Raw genomic sequence first — 20,884 nt, 5'->3', positions numbered from 1 at the left:
TACCCACAATCATAGGTGAAAATAACAAAAGTCTTTTACACCCATTATTCAAGGAAGTTTTGGTCAATGGCTCAGGATTGCAGAGACTTTCTTCTACAAGCACTGAGGGGTCAGTTTTCCAATAGATGAAACTGCTTGGTAAATCCAAATTTGCTTTGCAGTGTCCTTAGAATGCAGCTAATAATCTAGGCAATAATTCTTGGACATTGCTCGCTCTTCTTTCAGGAGGCAAAAGGAGATAACTAAGAGACTTCAAGGACATACAAATCTACTAAATTTCACCAAGCTACTGGCCTAGTAGACAGTAAACATGAGGTTTAAGAAAAGAGAAAGTTAGTGACTTGCCACTGTGTGAGCCAGAAGGCCATATTTCTACTATTCCATGGCTTTATTCCTAGGTCTTTTTCCTCTCATTAAAAGATTTCAAATCTTGGCATTCCACATCTATAAAATGGAACATTAGGTTGTTATAAAGACACATCTCTATATGCTGGCAGGAAAAAGCTCCAAGCACTTTTGAATGAAAAAAAAAAAAAAGCTAATCACACGTGACAACAGTAAACTCCCGTTAAGTTTTGATATATATTAGCATATATATACATATATACATAAAGAAAGAAAAGAATAGACACATAAACTTGAATATGCAGCAGATAATCCCGGAATGATATACAGAGAGATCTACAAGTTGGTGCTGGAGGTAACAATTAGGTTTCACTGAATATTCCTTTGTATCCTATAAATGGTTATCATTTACCACATAAAGCAAAAAAATTATTTTAACATATCCTAGTCTCTGAAAAATTAAAATTAGCTACAAATTTGGCAGTAGCAAGCTATCTAGAAGTTGGGCTCCATTTACCGCATAAAAGCATCAGGTCTCTCTAGTTTTTCTCTCGGTGTCTCCCTCCCTCCCTTCCTCTTTCTTTTGACCCTCTCTCACTCTCCATATTATGTGACTTAGTTCTATTGGCATCTCAGTTTTCCTCTTCCTCACATCCGAACTCAGTCCCTGGGGTTATCAATCCCAAGTCAAGTTTGGGTACAAGTCTGTGAACCAGGCTATCTGAGGCTCCCGCCCCACAGAGAGAAGCCGGCTAGCAGAGCACTGCCCATCTTCTTCTGGAAAGCAAAGCCTCCCAAAGCCGGGCCTCCCCACCTGAGCAAATGAGCCCAACACAATTTTGGCTCCCACATTCTCTCTGAAGTTCCACACTCCAGAATGACTCCAAGGTATATCAGCTACAGAGGCAAAGACAGGGAATCTTTTTTTTTTTTTTAATTTTTTAAAATTCATTTTTAAAAAATATTACATTCAAAAAATATAAGGTCCCATTCAACCCCACCGCCCCCACCCCACCACTCCCCCCACAGCAACACTCTCTCCCATCATCATAACACATTCATTGCATTTGGTTAGTACATCTCTGGGCATCGCTGCACCTCATGGTCAATGGTCCACATCATAGCCCATACTCTCCCACATTCCATCCAGTGGGCCCAAGACAGGGAATCCTGTCACATCCTCCTTGACCCTGAACCTTCTGTCTTGCTCTCCTGCTGCTTCTGTTTGTAACTTTCCCTATCACCACCCTGAAATAACCTGCAAGAACTTCTTTGTCATTCTGAACTCCAACTAGCCTGACATCCTTCTCTAAAGCTTCCTATCTCAGAACCTACAATCAAATGCTGACATTGTACCACATCCCTCCCACCAAGGTGAACTGCAGGACATCAGGCAGGACCCCAAGTCCAACCTCCGGTGCCCTACAAAATGCCCAGCAGTGACATTTATCTACCACCGGCCTGTCTCTGTATTGCCTTTACCTGAAGAAAAGGGCTAGCTAGAGTTCCATGTGCCAGTTTGCCCTCTAGCTCCAGATCGCTCCAGGGGATTAAACCACAGCCCCTAAACAATCATGAATACCCAATTTCCAAGGAAACATGCCACTAGTCCCACAGCAAGTGAAAGGAAAAACCACAGGCTTTGGGACCAGAGCTGAATCCCAGCTCAGCCCAGCTTTACTCTGTGGCAATTTCCTCACCATTTGCTAAGCCTTGATTTCCTTACCTCTAAAACGGGGGAAATAACTGCAACCTCAGAGGATGCCTGTGAAAATCAGACGCGTTCTTCCTCTAGTAAGAGGTAGCACTGGGACCCCCTCTTCCTCCTCTGACATGCCCAAATTCTCATCTCAGCCTACAGCTAAGTGCCACCAGATCAGCCCAGACCGAGCATTACTTGGTCATTAAATCTTGAATATTATCATCTTAAAACCCTGACCCGTAAAGAACACAATTCTGACAAATTCTTTTCTTCCTATGTAAAGTTTAGAAACCGATATAACTCTAATACTAGGAGCAACCAACCCTCCCCCCCAAAAAAAACTTACCTTTCCCTTTGTTAATTATAAAAGTTTTGGATCCAGTAACACAGAGAGACAGACACACAGACATGCCTATTTGCAACACGGGGATTACAATTCTGCCTCTCATCTGCTTTTGTTGGTGCCTGCTTACCTTTTCTTTCTTTATGAGTTAAGACTGGCGCACAGAATCTTTGAGAGCCCTGAGAGACCAACCTCTCTCATGAGCAAACAAAAGCTCAGAGAGTTTAAGTGACTTGTTCAAAGTTGCACAGATAGTTAACGGTATGAGATGAAGCAACTCTGTCTAGTGGTTGAGCTCAGCAAACCAGGTAACTCAGGAAAGTTTAATTAGGTGGGTCCCATACTATAAGACTGCTTCATGGAGCCTTAATAGGCTCTAAAACATGGGTACATCTGTGAGCTTGAATCGAAAATGTTAAAAAACATTATTTAATATAAAGACATGCCAATGTTGAGTGTCATAAAACTATCTGCCGCTACATTCTGAGAAGGGGTCCATGGTTTTCACCTGACTGGCAAAGGGGTCCATGGAACAAAAAAGTTAAGTACCCCTGCTCTAAAGACATTCTGTGAATCTTAGTATACCCAATTGCCAGAAACAATAGGACTCCACAGATCTTTGGTGAAATTCTTAAAACTCCTTTCTAGACCACTGCCATCTAATGGAACTTTCTGAGACAAGCAAATCTGCCCTGTCCAATATGGTAGCCCCTAGCCATATATGGCTAATGAGCACTTGAAATGTGACTACTGCAACTGAAGAACTAAATATTTTGGGTTCATATCACTGTAATTGGGTTAAGTTTAAATTTCAATAGCTACATGTGGACAGTGGCTTCCACACTGGACACTGCAGCTCCAGATCACCACGATTCTCAGAGTAACTTGAAGACCCAATGCAGTGAGCAAAACGAGCAGCGGAGGCAGATAATTGTTTCAGATGTTTTCTAGTTCTGTATGTAAATTTAGCCAGGCACTTTAATTTCCTACACTTCAGTTTCACTTGTGTGAAAAGGAGTCACTCGCAGAATGAAGTGAAGTGAACTGGCACCCACAAAGCCCTTGGTATAGTGCCTTGCACATGGACAGAATTCAAGCCAGTGTGACACGCGCTCCCAGCCTTCCCAGTGCACAAACAGGACACCTGAGGGGCAGCTGCTTCTGACTCTCTCTTCTAATGCACGCAGTCCTTGTCGGAGACTCGGAGCTTTCAGTTCTAGGAAACAAGGATCTTTAGCTCCGCCAAGATAACCCTAAGGCCATTTTCTTCTATGGCCCATTACCCTATTCCTGAATTTCCATTTTCTTTTCTTATCCATAAAATGTAGGGTGGGCCGAGGTGAAATCTGGAATCTCTCTCCTCTCAGAGACAAAATCTGGTATTTTGCTCCTCTCACACATCTGGTCATTCTGACTGTCCAGATTCACTCTCGGCTAGCAGCCAACAGGAAAAGAGAAGCAGTCAAACTTACATCTCTAGAATTCATGGTCATCTCCTTTGTGAGGTAGCCAAAAATGGACCTTCCAAGGAAGAATCCTTCAAGAAACCCCCCAAGGTCTTAATGTTTTATGAGGCAAAGGACAGTCCTGTGACTGGGTATGGCTGCCACAACACTTCCTGTTGCCTCGGGCCCAGGTTACCTGAAGCTGCAGTGGTGGGAGTGCTGGCCGGTGGCGGCTGCGAGGAGCTGCTGCCCTCCGTCATCAGGCAAGGATTGCTGCCGTTGTTCTCTCTCTTGACGAGCAGTTCAGCAGCACTGGGCAGCGGGATGGGGTGACTGATCCCCAGTTCCTCCTCCTGGGCCTGCTGCCTCCTCAGGGCCACCTGGAAGCACAGGGCATAGGGTCATCCTCCAGCCCTTTAGAACACTCAGGCAGCTTTGCCCAAACGCCACAGAAACCCCCACCCACATAATGAATCACTAGCTCCCCTTCAGGGGTGAGGTCTGGGAACCAGTAATTGCTTTTTTTTTTTTTTCTTTTGAGGTACCGGGACCAGGGATCAAACCTGGGACCTCCTACATGGGAAGCCAGAGCTCAACCACTGAGCCACATCCGCTCCCCTAAGTTAGTGTTTTCATTTGTTTGCTTGTTGTTTGTTTTCTGTTGTTTTTAGGAGGATCCAGGAACTGAACCTGGGTCCTCCCACTGGGAAGCAGGTGCTCAACCACTTGAGCCACATGCACTCCCATCTAATTGCCTTTTAAAACTACCCAGGTGATTCTAACGTGCAGCCAAAGCTAAGAAATGGTTTAGAGCCAGAGTGCCTGGCCCACCACAAGTGCTCGGGGGGGGGGGGGGGGGGGGGGAGGGGGGAAGTGTGTTAAACAAACGAGTGTGTGGAGTAACAGGAAATAAGGCTGGCTAGGGAGGATCAGGAAAAACTGTAGTGTCAACCAAGTAGAGGAGTTCAGTCTGAAGAGAAGAAAAAGTCAGGTGCACTGATAGATTAGGAAGGAGAAAGAATGGGATCACATGTACCTTCCTTCCACAAGTAAGTAAAAGGACACTGTGCTGGGAACAGCAGCCGGTAAGATACGGCAGGATTTGATTAGATCCCAAGGTACTCTCTGTTTAAAAGGAGAAACAGAATGCAAGCAAGCATGCAACTACAAAACAAGGCAAAATGGAATAAAGAGTGCAAGAGTGGTACAAATAATCTTACAGAAGAAATTCAGAGACAGCTATGGAATTAATACCCAAGACTCAGCTAGAGAGGTGATGATTGAACAGGGCCATGAACAAGAGGAGAAGGACTTGGACAGGTGAGGATCAAAGGACAGAGCAATCCAGAACAAGGTGCGCAGAAAAGGCAAGGGCCACTTAGGAAACTCTGAGGGGCTGCAGGGAGCAAGCAGGGAAATAACGGGGAAAGCGGCTGGAATCTGGTGTTGGGAGAAAGTAGTGGAGGAGGGAGAGGCTGGAGGTAGAGAAGGGGGAGGAGGGGACATGTGATATTTCAGGCAAGAGGCAAAAAGAGTTCCCACTGAAGGTAGAAAGGACCTAAGGTACCTAAGAAACTCTTCATTTATCTTCTTTTAAACAACATTGTTAAAAGTTGAAAAAAGAGGCTTACAAGCAAAGAAATGGTATTTTTACTTACTACAGCTAACAAAAAAAGAGACTTTCTGGTGAAATTAACTACCGGTGACAATGAAATGAGAAAGTCAGCATCTGTGCCTCAGAAGTCCAAATACAAGTCAAAATTTGAAACTGAAATGGCAAACAAAAAACACAACCACAATTCAGATATTGTTATAGGAAAACTGTGTTCCAAACTTACAACACTGATTAATTTGGAAGAAATTTTACTCCTAACAAAAGGAATCTTCAGCTTAGAAAAATCACCTAGTCTTACTCATTTATTTAAGTTTAAATAAATTAAGTCTTGGACTTTATTATTAACCATGAGGGTTATGGACAAAATATTAAGGAATTGGCCACAAATAATAATAATAAGAATATAAATACCCACAAATCTCTAAAGTATGTTAATGAATACTTACATTCTGATTGACACAAATCCCAAGCAGACACAAAGTGCACAGGGTATTTATCTATAGCATAAACCAAGGACACTTTCACAAAGAAGTTGTCTCAGGGTTTTCTTTAGGAAATGTTATTTAAACAAGGAGGAGTGAATTGATTTAGAAATGCAATTATTGCTGAGGAAGGATAGAGTGACTGAGAGGCAACTGCTAAGGAGCATGGGGTTTTTCTCTTTGGAGTGACGAAAATGTTCTAAAATTGACTGTGGAGGTGAGCACGCAACTCTGTGATTATTCTAAAAGCCACTGACTGTACCCCTAAGATGGATCATATACGTGAGAACACATCTAAAATTGCCTTAAAATCTAAGCTCAACTGCAAACTATTTTAGAATGACCCAGAATTGTTGGTATATGAATTTTTCGAATTCATCTACCACAGCACCAATCTTCTGTTGTGGAAAATATTGATGTTTCACCTTCTTAAATTAATCCTGGGTTACTCTTGCTTTTTAATATTTAAACGGCCTCATTAAAATAATAGCTTCCCTACTCATAAAGCTTATTCAAAATTAGAGCCTTTACCATGATACTTTTATTAAAATTTAAAAGCAAATATAACCAACATTAGACCAAAAATAGGACTTTATAACTTGCTACCACAACACAGATAAACGCTGGAGACGACATACTTAGCAAAGCCAGACACAAAATCACAAATATTGTATGACCGCTCTTACATGAACTACTTAGAATGAGCAGATTCATAGAGACAGAGACAGAATAGTAGTTATCAGGGATGGGGGGGGGCGTGCAACAGGTAGTTATTACTAAATGAGTATGAGTATTGCTTTGGGATCATGAAAACAGTGCAGAAATAGCGGTGAAAGCTACACACTATTTATCAATATACTTAACGTCAAAGAAAAATGTCCACTTAAAATGGCTAAAATGATTTAAATGTTATGTATATTTTATCACAAGTAAAAGTAAAGAAATTACTTTTAAAATGTCAAAAGTAATTTTTAAGGAAAATTTCCCCCCTTGGGGCACATTCTCCACATCAAATATTTAAACCAAAGCCAAAAAATATCTGGTTCAAAATACATTTTGACTTTGAAATGTATATCATCTTTATAAGGGTCTGTAGTCTCAGTTCTTATCTAAAACCTTTTCAATGAAGGATATTTACATCTTCTTAATCAAAAGTAGCACATCGTTAGTAAACATTTCCTTGGTATCTTTTCATTTTAAATAACCTGTCTTAAAAAGATCAAACAAGCCTTAGCTGGAAAGAATGTATTTATTCTTTTCTAAAAGTCCTATTAGGATACGAACGAGGTTAACTTTCCGTTAGAATGCTTAATTACTAGCCTGTTTGTGAAGCTTCTTTAACCAAGAATGAGAGTAAAAACCTAAAATTCGGGCGTATTTTTCCTGCGCGTAATTTTCAAAAATAAGCGTTGTTTTCAAATACAGTGAAACTGATTTACAACTGAATAACTTGGGTCGAAATAGTAAAAATAAAATAAAATAAAATTCCCACAGTGCTCAAAATGGCTGAGTAGCTCAGCCTCGATCCACACGAGGCGAATACAAAAAGTGCGCCAAGAGCACAAGGAAGACCAACGCCACGCGGGCGTCCATTACTTGGATTTTTCCAGAACAACAAACCTTCCCAACAAGTTGCCCGTATAAGCAATCCCTGTCGTGTCTCCGTTTCTTTCTAACCGAATAGCCTGCGTGGGGACCATCGAGTTCCCGCCTTTAAGGGCTTTGAGAGCACGAACCTCGCAACTCTGCTCGCGGCGGGGTCGCGGATCCCCGAGACACGAACCCTGCAAACAGAACTCGCTTGCTTGGCCGACCGAGTCCGAGATTCCGGGGCCTCCGAGGGACTGAATCCCCGCAACTCTCCGTTGGGTGTCGGCATCTGCGCTCCAGGGGTCGAAATCCGCATCTCTCTGCTCCCCCGACCGGGTCAGAATCCCCGGAGACGCAAAACCCGCAACTCTCCGCTCGTTTAAGGGTCAGGGCTCCCGGGGACTCCCGAGTGGGGAGAACCTCTGCGGGTAGGCGAGGTCTGGCTCCCGGTGAACTCCGAAGCGGCAAACACCGCGATTCTCCGCTCCGCCGACGGAAACAGAGACCCGTCCCGGGCCCTCGGAACCAATCGTCGGCGTCTGGCGGGGAGCCCCCCGCCCCGAACGCGCCCCGACAGTCGGCGAACACAGCCGCGTCCCGGCCGAACCCGCATGGCGCCAGCCAGGCCCGCGGGACTTTATCCACCTCGTTTGGGGCTGAACCCCGGTTTCTCGACGTCCGCACTCACCTGCGCGGCCATCACGCGCTGTCTCTCGGCGATCAGGTTGCACTTCTTGCACTGGCAGTCCCGCCACATGCAGAAACGCTTGTGGCCCTTGAGCGGCGACGCGTAGCCGTGGTTCCTGCAGCGTGCGCACTTGGGCAGCCGCGGGGACTTCTTGCTCGCCGCGCCCAGGCCCGACGCCCCGGAGCCTGAGCCGCCGCCGCTGCCCGCGGCCCCCGCGCCGCCGGCCGTCCCCAGCAGCGCGCCGCCTGCCTTCCCGAAGCCTCCGGCTTTGCCCTGCGGCGGCGCTCCGGGAGCGTGCGGGGCCTCGGACGGAGCCGACGGCTTGCTAAACGCATCGTCATTGGGCATGGTGCCCCGAGGAGAAGCGCAAGGACTCTCTGGACCGAAGACGGCTGGAAAGGAAGCACCCAACCGACGGCGAGTGTCCCTAGGAAGAGGCGTGTGCGCTGCAGCCGGAGGCGCAGCCCAAGTGGCGTGGTCGGGACACGCAATGCCCTAGTAGCGGGGGGTTGTGCCCTTTTTTTTTTTTTTTTTTAACTTTTGGCGCGCGCGCGGTGCAGAACTTTTGGATACTTTTCAGAATGTTCCCGGGACTACCAGAGCAAGAGAGGGCGCGAGGGAGCGCGGCCACGCCCCCCGCCCCCCGACTGCCGCCGCCTTGCTCCAGCCGCGTGCAGGGTGCACCGGCTGCAAACCTGTAGGACGCTGCTGCAGGGCGTCTGCAAGCGCGCCGAGAGGTGCAGAGCGTCCCGGGGATGGTGTGACCCCCTTGCTCTCCGAGGCTGGCTGCCAGTGCAAGCTGCACGGTGTGGGCTCCCCAGGTCAGGAGCCGAGTCGTGCAAACTGCTTGGAGGAGGTGCAGACCATCCCGTGGAGTCCTCTAGCTCCCTTCCCCCCACAACGAGGCGCATTCTCCAAGTTCGATAGTGTAGACCTTGGCAGAAGCCACCTGGGAAGTGGATTCGTGGATTCTTCCTTGCTTCAGAGAATAAAAGAATGAAATTGAAGCCCCGAAAAAAGAGAAGTCTGCGCTTGTATCAGCAAATAAGACCCTCAGTGTGTGGGACTTAAGCACACCAAAAATTTCCAAGTTTGGACCTTTCTGTTCTCCAGTGACCCTTTACCGCCCTTGTGTTCATTTGCTCACAACATTTCTACCTCCTGCCTGCAAATAACTTTCAAGTCTATGCTTCCAGCCCTTGCTGCTTTACTTCAGGCCCATATAGCTTCTTGCCTTTGAGGTAGCTTCCGTTAGGCTCTGCAGGCACGTGGAACTCAGTATTAAAAACAAACCACAAAACTCTAGGTGGGGGAGGTTTACATGTAGGTAGACATTTATCAAACACTCTTTTAAGAAACGTGCAATTAATGTAAGTATATCTTTAAAAAAAAAAGTCACTTTCCAGTCTTTCCCGGGGTTCCCATCCCCTCACATCTGAATCTCTGTAGTTGCTTCCAGCTGCTCTCTTTCTTATTCGGAAGTATGTTCCTTGCACAGAGCAGCCAGCCCTTTAGTGGCTCAGCATTCCTTGTGCAAAACAAAAGATGGGTTCTTAAAGCCCTTTGAATAGTCTCCCTCTGCATTTCTCAGCCTCATATGGTTACCTACCAGCTTGGATTAGGTTTTTGCTGGACTTTTATGAACCTCTTTGCTCAGCGCCATTCCCTAACCTTGCACCGGCCATTATCCCTACACGCACTGTCCTTGCTTTGCACCAGTTTCAGTACTATGGCTGCAAATTCTGAGCTCTAACCTGAGGGCGTTAGTTCTCCAGAGGAGCATGGCCGCCCTACTTGGTTTCTCATCAAAATGGTTGTCCAGTGTCCATCTCTTTCAGCATTTTAGTGAGTGTTCCCCTGGGCTCTGAAATCCTCCAATTTGCCTTTCCCATCCTTATTCTGAGGCCCCCCTCTCCCAGGTTCTTTCTCTTAGCCTGGACTTTTTCTTTCAGTGTATTCTGCCAGAAAAACTATGTTCTAAAGAAGCTGCTGGCTTTACACAGTCCCTCATACCCACTGGTCAGGCCAGTGAAGCTCTACTCCTGACAGAGGCCAGGATGCGATCATCCATCCCATTCTGGAACCTGTTAAATTATAACCACTATTTTGTCCAGGGATAACCCCACGTCTTCCATTAAAGCGTACCAAATGATAATCATCCTCTAGTGACCTTCCTTTTCCCATATTTGCATTTTAATACATGAACTGGGCCTGAATCATCCCCAAGGACCAGTCCAGTTTGGGAGAATGAAGTAGGTGCAGGAAGCAGTAGAAATTTTAGAGCTAAAATTCTGTATGACCAAATAATTAAAATATAAAATGTTGTGATGAAATTAATGTCATAATAAAACTTTTCTTCACAAACCACAGAGGAGGTACCAGGCAAGAGAAGGTAAGAACAGGAGGTGGAAATGAAGAATCCAAAAATAAATGGAATCATTCTGGATATTTTAAGTAGCCTATCCTGTTATCCTCTATCTTTTCTCCCATCTTTTCAGAGACCAAAGCCTTGCAAGGTGATGATGCACATCTGTATTTATTGACTTAGAAAGATGTTCGAGATATGATAATAAGTGAAAAAAGCCTGTTCTAAAATAATCTGTATAATTTATTCAAAGACTTCTTAGATATGACCCCAAAAGCACAAGTAATCAAAGAAAAAATTGGTAAACTGGACTTCATCAAAATTCAGAATGTGGGAAGCAGATCTGGCTCAACTAATAGAGCTTCCTCCTACTAAATGGGAGGACCTGAGTTCGGTCCCTGTGGCCTCCTGGTGAAAAAGAAGAGAAAGCATGCCCGTGCAGCGAGCCAGTGCCTGCATAGTGAGCCAGTGCCTGAACAAGTGCCCACATGGTGAGCCAGTGCCCCGTGCAAGTGAGTCACGCAGCAAGATGATGATGCATCAATACGAGAGATGAGAGTCAAGGTGAAGCACAGCAGAAAAGAGGAACTGAGGTGACTGACGCAATTGACAGGGAACCTCTCTCCCCATCAGAGGTCCTGAGGATTGAATCCGGTGAATCCTAAAGGAGAGAAAATGAGAAGAGAAGACAACACAGACAGCAAGGTAGGAGGAGGGGAAGGGGGGAGGGATAAATTTAAAAAAAAATCTTAAAAAAAAAAATCAAAATGTCTATAAAATGACACTTTTAGAATATGAAAAGACAAGCCACAGGCTGAGAGAAAATTTTGAAAATCATACATCTTATAAAGGACTTGTTCCAGAATATATAAAGAACTCTTACAACTCAATAATAAAAAGACAATCCAATTTTTAAAAAAAGGCAAAAGATTTAAATGAACGGTTCACCAAAGAAGATATTCAAATGGCCAATAAGCACATGGACAGATGTTCTACATAATTAGTCATGTGGAAAAGAACAAATCAAAACCACAGTGCAGTACCACATGACCCCCACCAGGACGACTATAATCAAAAAGAAAGACAAATGATGTCTTTCAAATCCTTGCCAACAAATCATGGCAAGAATTTGAAAAATCTAGAACCCTCAAACATTGCTGATGAGAATGTAAAATGGTGGAGGGAAGTAGACTTGGCCCAATGGATAGGGTATCCGCCTACCACATGGGAGGTCCGCGGTTCAAACTGTGGGCCTCCTTGACCCGTGTGGAGCTGGCCCATGTGCAGTTCTAATGTATGCAAGGAGTGCCCTGCCACGCAGGGGTGTCCCCCGCATAGGGGAGCCCCACACGCAAGGAGTGTGCCCCGTAGGGAGAGACGCCCAGCGCGAAAGAAAGTGCAGCCTGCCCAGGAACGGTGCTGCACACATGGAGAGCTGACACAACAAGGTGACGCAACAAAAAGAAACACAGATTCCCGGTGCTGCTGAAAAGGATAAAAAAGGTCACAGAAGAACACACAGCAAATGGACACAGAGAGCAGACAAGTGGGAGGAGGGGAGAAAAATAAATTTAAATAAGTAAATAAATAAATAAATAAAATGGTGGAGCCACCACATGATCTAGCAATTCCACTCCTGGATATCTGACCCAGAGAAATGAAAACGTATGCCAACACAAGGACTTGTAAAATGTTCATACCAGTACTATTATTAATGAGAGCCAAAAATGGAAACCATCCAAGTGTCTATCAACCGGTTAATGGATAAACAAAATATGGCCTAGTCACACATTGGAATTATATTTGGCCATAAAAAGGAATAAAGTACTAACACATGCTACAACATGCATAATCCTTGAAAACATTATGCTATGTGAAAGAAGTCAGACACACACAAAAAAACATATTGTAGAATTTAATTTGCATGACATGTCCAGCATAGATAAACCAATAGAGTAAAGGTACATAAGCAGTTGCACCTGGGCTGGGGGTGGAAAGCGAGAGGGAGTACAAATGGGTACGAGGCATCTTTTGGGGGTGATGGACTTTCTAAAATTGGATTGTGGTGATGACTGTGCAAATCTGTAAATTTTCTGCAATTATTGACTTGTATGCTTAAAACAAGTCAATTTATGGCATATAAATTATATCCCAATAAAGCTGTTAAAATTTTTGAACTTAAAGACAAAAAAACAGTATGCATAGAATAGTTCCATTTTTGAAATCAAAACTAATGTATGTTTGTACCTGCCTGGGAGATTTATTCAGTTCTTCATGGATGATAGAATTATGGGTGAATTTCTACTACTTTTTTGCATTATCTGATTTTTTTAACACTTAGGTATTATTTCCAATATCAGAAAAAAAACAATAACACTGTTTTTGCTGAGAAAATATGGCATATTAATTAAATACTTAGCTTTAAATTCTAGCTGTGTGACCTTAGGCAACTTACTTAACATTCCTGTGACTCAGTCTTCTCATCTGTAAAAAGATAATTAGCAATAGTAACTACCTCAAAGCTTTGTTAGGAAAATTAAATGAGATAATACATGTGAAACAGGTAGAAAAGTTTAGCACTTGGTAATAGGTATATTCTTATTATTTAGATACTGGAAAGAAAAATAGAGTGGAGCAAAATCAGAGTACATATGTATGTGCACCTTCCATACATATGGGGAGGTGGAAGCTATATTAGAAGGCACCAAAAATAAGTTTCATTTACTTTGCATTTTGTCCATGGAAAGTTATTTTTGCCCCAGGCAGTGGGGCAATGGGTCACAGGGAAAATTCTCTATGGTTCCTCAGATCATACACAGAAAGCGAGACACCATATGAGTCAAATAATCAGTTCCCTATGTCTAAACTAGTGTACAACCGTGAATCAGCAGGCTTAACTCATGGCAGGGTGTACAACTGTGCATGATTAATGTCCCAGTAAGTGATACATACAATAGAAATCCAAGGAAAGGAGGGACTTGTAGGGCCCGAACTGTTTAATGGAGGAGGACCTTGTGCGAGCAGGAAGACTGAGCTGTATCCTGTAGTCGGACAGAAATTGAACAGGCACAAAGGAGAAAACAAGGCATTCTAGGTCGTGGGAACCCACGATGGAAGGCTGGACATTGGGAGTGAGCCTGTGAGTTGGGGGAGAGGGCACAGACATGCCAGTCTGGAACAGAGGAGTCAAGCTGGAGCCCAGTGGGAGATAAGGGTGAAGAGATAGCATGGCACCTTGCCTGCCAGTGAGAAATTTGGCCTCTATCCTATGGGCAAAGGGAGAAGGATGAAGGCTTTGTCCTTGGGGTGTCCAGTGAATGAACTGTCAATCACTGTGTAATTTGAACAAGCCACCTAACATCTCTGAGCCTTCAGTCCAGACAAGGGGATTTGTAAAATGCCCAAAAGTTCACCTGCCACCCAGAAAGTGTCCCATCAGTTGTTGTTAGCTGACCATGATTGTAGTTCAGATTGGAGGAATGGGAGGAGTTTGAAAGCAGATAAAGCTGGCAGCAATCCACTTGTTCAGAAATAAGGCTCTGCCTGAGGTTGCAGCAGTGGGACGTAAATCCAGCCACCTTCCTTTTGAGTTCCAACCAGTATCGCTGTAGACAGAGGACAACAGTAAGAATCCTGTGTGCAACATTTACCTTCTGTGCCCCCCTTTCTCATTTGTCAATTGAAAATAATAATCATACCTACCTGAGAACTGTTAGGAAGATACAATGATTGACGGATACAAAGGGTTTAGAACAATGACTGGGGGACGAATCAGCATTGGCTGTGTCTATTTCAGAATTCTCTCGGAGGGATTTTGAAGCACGGATGGAATGGCAGGTCATAGAAACTGGGCAGTTTTCTAGTTCCTCCCAAGCAAAGTGGTCCAACAATGTCAGGAATCAAGAGCATAACATGGAAGCTGGAAGAAAACGATAAGCCTCTGGCCAGCAAACATATGTCACAAAAGCACATCGTTCTCCCACTCTCTGAGTATCTGGAGCCACTCTCAGCATCTTGGGAAGACAGCCGGATACAGGTGGCCTGTTCTAAGCAGCACACTGGCAGGGCGAGCGTGGGTGAGGGGTAATGGGAGGAAGGTAAGCTCTCAGCCGCCAAAGCAGAGAAACCAGGTTTGTCCTTCAGCAGGCCCAGGCTATCAGTTTTACAAGACTGTGCGATGATTGATTTTTACAAGTAATGCCCCTTGAGTTAACAAAAGATCAGATCACGTTCATCACGTTGTTTAAGATAAGAGTATAAGTATTTTGGGATTTTCCCAATAAAAATTGTTAAAATGTAGTGTTTTGGAAACTTAAAGGAAAACGCTTAATTTATCTAGAAAAATCACTGAACATGATACAAAGTGAATGAAGTGAGGTGACATCCTAAAATAGAAAACATACTTTTAATCCAGAGTGATTAAAAATTATATTTTGAAATAATTGTAGAGAATTTTTCACTATTAAATACTGTTTTGGAATTATCAGTACAGTGACTCCTTTGCAGCCACCTAGAGAAAAATAAGTGCCTTACTGCCATAATTTTTTCTTGAAGAATCAATTGCTTAAAACTTCAAGAACTTTGTTTTTTAAATATTTATTTTACCAATTTGGATCTGAAGGGGATTTTATTTTGATTTTATTTTGACTATTTATGAAAAGCAAACAAATGTCAAATTGCTATTTTATGTTATAGCTCACAAATGTTTTGTTTTAGCCAACACAGTTAAAACTACTTGAGTACTTTTTAAATGTAATAATCCACTCAGAATTACCATCAAAGTACCATCAAAAGTACTTATGTAAGTACTTTGTTATACAATTGATGCTCTAGTGAATTGAGGCTATCTCAAAAGTTTTCCTGTGTCTTCTGCTGTAATAGATTTAAAAGAAGAAACAGTGAAAAAACATCCTGAAATAAATTTTCATTTAAGAGTTGCAAGATGAATTGGAAGTTAAAATGTATGTAGACAAAGCTGCTCAATAGCCACTATCTTGCTGATTTCTCAGCTTGGTAACAAAATACAAACAAGAATACGAACAAGATTAACAAGATTAACAATGCTAATACCGCCAGGATCCGAGTAAGTATGGCTGAATTTTTATCATAGGCCATTTACATGGCTTAGAGAATTGGGCATTGTGGTGCCTTGGAATTATGTACCCCAGAAAAACAAGTTCTTAATTTCTGCCCATTCCTGTGGGTGTGGTGGACGGTAAATAAGATCTTTTGATGAGGTTTCTTCCATTAAGGTGTGGCCCAAACGAATCAGGATGAGTTTTATTCCCTTCCTGGAGTCCTTATAGAAGAAGTCACCAGGAATAGCCAGAAGCTGTAATCGGCAGAACCTACAAGAGGAAGGAAAAGACACTGCCACGGACACTGACTTAAGAATTAAATGAGGGAAACGGACTTTGGCCCCGTGGTTAGGGCGTCCGTCTACCATATGGGAGGTCCGCGGTTCAAGCCCCGGGCCTCCTTGACCCGTGTGGAGCTGGCCATGCGCAGTGCTGATGCGCGCAAGGAGTGCCGTGCCACGCAGGGGTGTCCCCCGCGTGGGGGAGCCCCACGCGCAAGGAGTGCGCCCGTGAGGAAAGCCGCCCAGCGTGAAAAGAAGAGCAGCCTGCCCAGGAATGGCGCCGCCCACACTTGCCGTGCCGCTGACGACAACAGAAGCGGACAAAGAAACAAGACGCAGCAAATAGACACCAAAAACAGACAACCAGGGGAGGGGGGGAAATTAAATAAATAAATAAATCTTTAAAAAAAAAAGGAATTAAATGAGATAGTGTTTAGGATACTCAGGGAAGATTGAGCTATGTACCCCGCCAAAAAACATGTTCCTAATCTTACTCTCCTTTCTGTAGGCATGAACCTATTGTAATTGGGACTTTGTGACGATGTTATTTTTAGTTAAGTTGTGGGCAGCTGAATCAGGATGGCTTTAAATCTAATGGCCAGAGTGCTTTATAAACAGAAGAAATTCAGACGTAGAGAAAGAATGCCGCGAGGAAGAGCCAAAAGCTGGTAGTTAGAGGGAACCAGACGAGAAAGAAGAGGCCATCATCATGCGACACAAAAGTCAAGGAACTCCAGAGATTGCCAGCGAGCCAGGAGGTACTGGCCCCAGCAGGAAGCCAGCCTTCTAGCCTCTGAAACTGTAAACCAATAAATTCCTGTTGTTAAGCCATCCCTTTGGGTGATATTTGTTTTAGCAGTGGGGAAACTAAAACACGAATAGTCTAATGAATATTTTGTGGCTAGTTCAAAGTTTAAAAATTGAAACCTTAAGTAGACACATACATATCAGCTATTATGTATTTTATCAAGTTGTTTTTGTTTTTTCCTTCCCCAAAGAAGGCCTTGTCAGGTTTCTACTTTGCCACTTGTGGAAGAGAACTACACTGAACTTAAGAAAAGATAAACTATAAGAACACAAATTTACCTAGTTACAGAAACAAGAATGATGAGCCAAGGAGCAAAATGGTGATGATGGGTGTGATTACATTTACCTCAATCACAGTCTGCGATTATTAACAAGATTATTTAAAATTCAACTGCAAATAAGAAACAACAAAAAAAATAATTATATTCGCTCACACATTTCTGTACTACAATTGATAAATATTGCTTGAGTTGATCTGGCGGCTGTGACCTGAGAGGCCAAAAGGCCCATAAGCAAACTCACTAGCCATGACTTTAAAACCTTTTCCCTCCTCTTATTAGCTCCAAGTGGCTTACTGGAAATATGTGCACCATGTCACTGAGTCAAAGCATTGTTATTTTAGAAAATACAATAAACCCCATTCGAATAGATTTTCACCTAGAAAGGAACAGTTTCCTTCAAAGAGCTGTGCAGTGCACCCACATACTCACCACCTAGATTCTACCGTTAGCTTTTTCCTCTTCTTGCCAGATCACATGTCTGTCCATCTGTCCATCCTTCTATGCATACATCTATCCATCTTATTTTTTGATACACTTAAAAGTAAGTTTCAGATATCAGTGCACTTCACCCCTAAACACTTTACTGTGCAAGTCATTAGAGTTCATATTTGTTTATGCTTCTTATTTTTCTTTTGAGAATATTGACATACAATTGAAATAGGCACACCTTAAGTGTACCATGCAGTGAGTTTTAACAAACAGGTCATTGTGTAATGTAAAAAATTGGTAAATTTAGTGAGAGGTGGGAAGGCAGAGAGAAATATTAACATTAAAATCTGGCAAAGTTAGGTACAGGTAACATCAACTGAGTGTCAAACAGTAAGAGGAGAGGAGATAGGAGAACAAGAAAAGAAGACAGATTTCAAAGGAAATACTCAGGTTGGTGTTTGATAGTATTTTGCAAAAACGGTCATAGCAGTATCTCCCATCCCACGTGCTGTTCTTACAATGTGACTCTGGCACCCACCTTTTGAGAGGTGAGTCTACATGCCCTCCCCCTGAATCTGGGGGAGGTCATGACCTAGTGGAAATGATGTTATGTGACTTCTTAGCCTAAGTAATCAAAGGCAATGCTGTTTGGATGCTCATGCCTGAGACTCAAGCACCACGCAAGGAGGAAGCCAGGCTACACGAAGAGGCCAAATGTGGGTGTTTGGGCCAACAGCTCCAGCTGAGTTTCCAGACCTCAGCCAGCATCAGCCACCAGGCAGGTTAGAAAAGCTGCTTCCCTGGTCTGCTTGGCACCCTCAGCCATCTAGTTTCCCCAACCGAGGCCCAAGATGTTACAAGGAAAAGACAAGCCACCCGCCTCTGCCCTATCCAAGCTCCTGGCTCACACAATCTGTGAACACAATAAAATATGCTTTTATACCACTAAGTTCTGGAGTGTTTTGTTTTGCAGCAAATGACACTTGGAACATCCACTTCTAGGTATATGCTCAAAAGAATTAAAAACAGATATTTGCACACCAAAGTTCATAGCAGCATTGTTCACAACTACCAAAAGGTAGAAGCAACCCAAGTGTCTTTCAGCTGATGAATGAATAAACAAAATGTGGTATATACACACAATGGAATATTATTTATCCATTAAAAAGAATGAAGTCCTGATGCATGCAACAACATGAATAAACATTGAGGACATCACGTTGAGTGAAAAAAGCCAGGCACAAAAGGGAAAATATTGTATCATCTCAGGGATATGAAATTCTTAGAATAAGCAAACTCATAAAGTCAGAAGCTAGAACACAGGGGCAGGGGTGGGAATAGGGAGTGGGGAGTTAATTGGTAGAGAATTTTTTGTTGGGGTTGATGAAGAAGTTTTGGTAATGGATGGTGATTATGGTGGCACATTGTGAATGTAATCAACACCACAGAATCATTTATTTGAATGTGGATAAAGGGGGAAATTTTAGGTTGTATTTATGTTACTTAAAAAAAAATCCATAGGACTGTGCAACACAGCAAACCCTAATGTAAACCATGGACTATAATTAATGGATAGTTCATTATAAAACTCTTATTTCATCAACTGTAACAAATATACCACACTAATGCAAGGTGTTGATAATAGGGCAGTTTATAGGAACATGATTTCTATGTGAATTGCAATTTCTCTAATAAAAAAATTTTATAAGAGTAACTAGAAAAATAAGTTATACATACAGATAGATTTTCTTTCTGTGTGATCTTCTTTTAATCCTTAACAATAGGCCAATTCCTTTATCTCTTGGCATCAGAATCATTACCTACCAAGCACCAGAGGGCTCAGCCCTTTACCAGAATCTGAGGGAAAACGACCCAAAAGAGTGTACACTCTTCTTGACCATGAAGCTCTTATCTCCAGTGATGATAATTTCCAACAAAACACTTTTTTACCAACTTTAAAGTCTTATTTTAAATGCCCAGTAAACCTACAAAGAGTCACGGTTTGTTAGGAACTCGTTTTTTGTCCCTTCTTCTCACTTCATTTTCTTGATGTGGTAACCATTTAATATGCCCCAGCCTCAATTTTCTCATTTGCAATCTAACTTTCCTGCCCACCTCATAGTGATAGAATATGATGAAACTGAATGTTGTAGATTAGTGTAACAGTTAACTCTGTGGTGAGACCTCTTGGGTTCCTGTTCTGCTCCACCGCTGACTAGCTGGAGTACCCTGGGCGAATTATTGAACTACTCTGTGCCTTAGTTTCCTCTCTGTAAAGTGGGAATACTGATAGTAATAGTCTTTCCCTCATAGGACTGTTGTGAGGATTCCATTAAGTTATGTAAAGTGCTAAGAACGGTGACATTTTAACATTTTATTTATCCTCCCCCACCCCCTTGTCGTTTGTGCTGGCTGTCTGCTCTCTCTGTCCATTCACTGTGTGTTCTTTCCATGTCCACTTGTCTTTTCTTCTCATCATTCCAGGAACTGATCCCAGAACTTTCTAGGATTGGTTGCTTAAGCCACCTCATCTCCCTGGTCTGCTGTGTCTCTCACTGTCTCTCCTCTGCTTCTCCCTTTGTTGCATCATCTTGCTGTGCCAGCTCTCCATGGCGCAGGCCACCTTGCCTTCACCAGGAACCCAGGGCCTCCCATGTGGTTGATTCACATCTGCTTCCCAAGAACAATGACTTTTAATGTTAACTGCTACTACTACCTGAGAGCCTGTTAGCCATTGTAAAGTCCTAATCAAATAAAGGCAGTCTTTGAAATACCCATTTCAAATACTTATGAGGATCATATAACATTGAGGGCACTTTGCATAAATATAAGAAAACAAATATAGTACATGCACTCTGATATACCCAATAGATGGATAAAAAATAAATAAATGAGATTTTTTTTTTCATTCATTTCTCTCCCTCCATTGTCTGCTCTCTTATGTCCATTCTCTGTGTGTTCTTCTGTGTCCGCTTGCATTCTCAGTGGCACCGGGAATCTGTGTCTCTTTTTGTTGCGTCGTCTTGCTGCATCAGCTCTCCATATGAGCAGCACCATTCCTGGGCAGGCTGTGCTTTTTTTTTTCATGTGGGAGCAGCTCTCCTTACAGGGTGCACTCCTTGCACATGGGGCTCCCCTACGTGGGGGACACCCCTGAATGGCATGGCACTCCTTGGGCACAGCAGCACTGTGCGTGGGCCAGCTCACCACATGGGCCAAGAGTCCCTGGTTTTGAACCCTGGACCTCCTATATGGTTGGTGGATGCTCTATCAGTTGAGCCACATCTGCTTCCCTAAATGAGCTCTTGAGCACCTAGTCCTCCCCATATATTTTGTTGGGAGATGAGAAGCTACAAAGACATACAAAGTGTATCTCCAGTGTCCATATTCTAATGCAGGACTTGGCAAACTGTTTCTGTAAAGGATCTGAGAG

At 43.3% G+C, this 20,884-nt stretch overlaps 1 protein-coding gene across 1 annotated transcript in view; it reads right to left on the bottom strand.

The window, feature by feature from the left end:
* DMRT1 (doublesex and mab-3 related transcription factor 1) overlaps positions 1 to 8,637 on the bottom strand; it is a 110,183-nt gene extending 101,546 nt beyond the window's left edge. Inside the window, exons 1-2 of the mRNA XM_058302915.1 lie at positions 8,211 to 8,637; positions 4,032 to 4,215 (exon numbers count right to left, since the gene is read on the bottom strand). Coding sequence (XP_058158898.1) covers positions 4,032 to 4,215; positions 8,211 to 8,558 — 532 coding nt within the window. The 5' untranslated portion in view covers positions 8,559 to 8,637. The remainder of the gene's footprint in view (positions 1 to 4,031; positions 4,216 to 8,210) is intronic.
* Between the last annotated feature and the right edge of the window lie 12,247 nt (positions 8,638 to 20,884).

The sequence above is a fragment of the Dasypus novemcinctus genome, chromosome 8 (assembly GCF_030445035.2).
Source record: "Dasypus novemcinctus isolate mDasNov1 chromosome 8, mDasNov1.1.hap2, whole genome shotgun sequence".
Classification (NCBI taxonomy): domain Eukaryota; kingdom Metazoa; phylum Chordata; class Mammalia; order Cingulata; family Dasypodidae; genus Dasypus; species Dasypus novemcinctus.
This window is presented reverse-complemented; position numbering and strand designations above follow the sequence as displayed.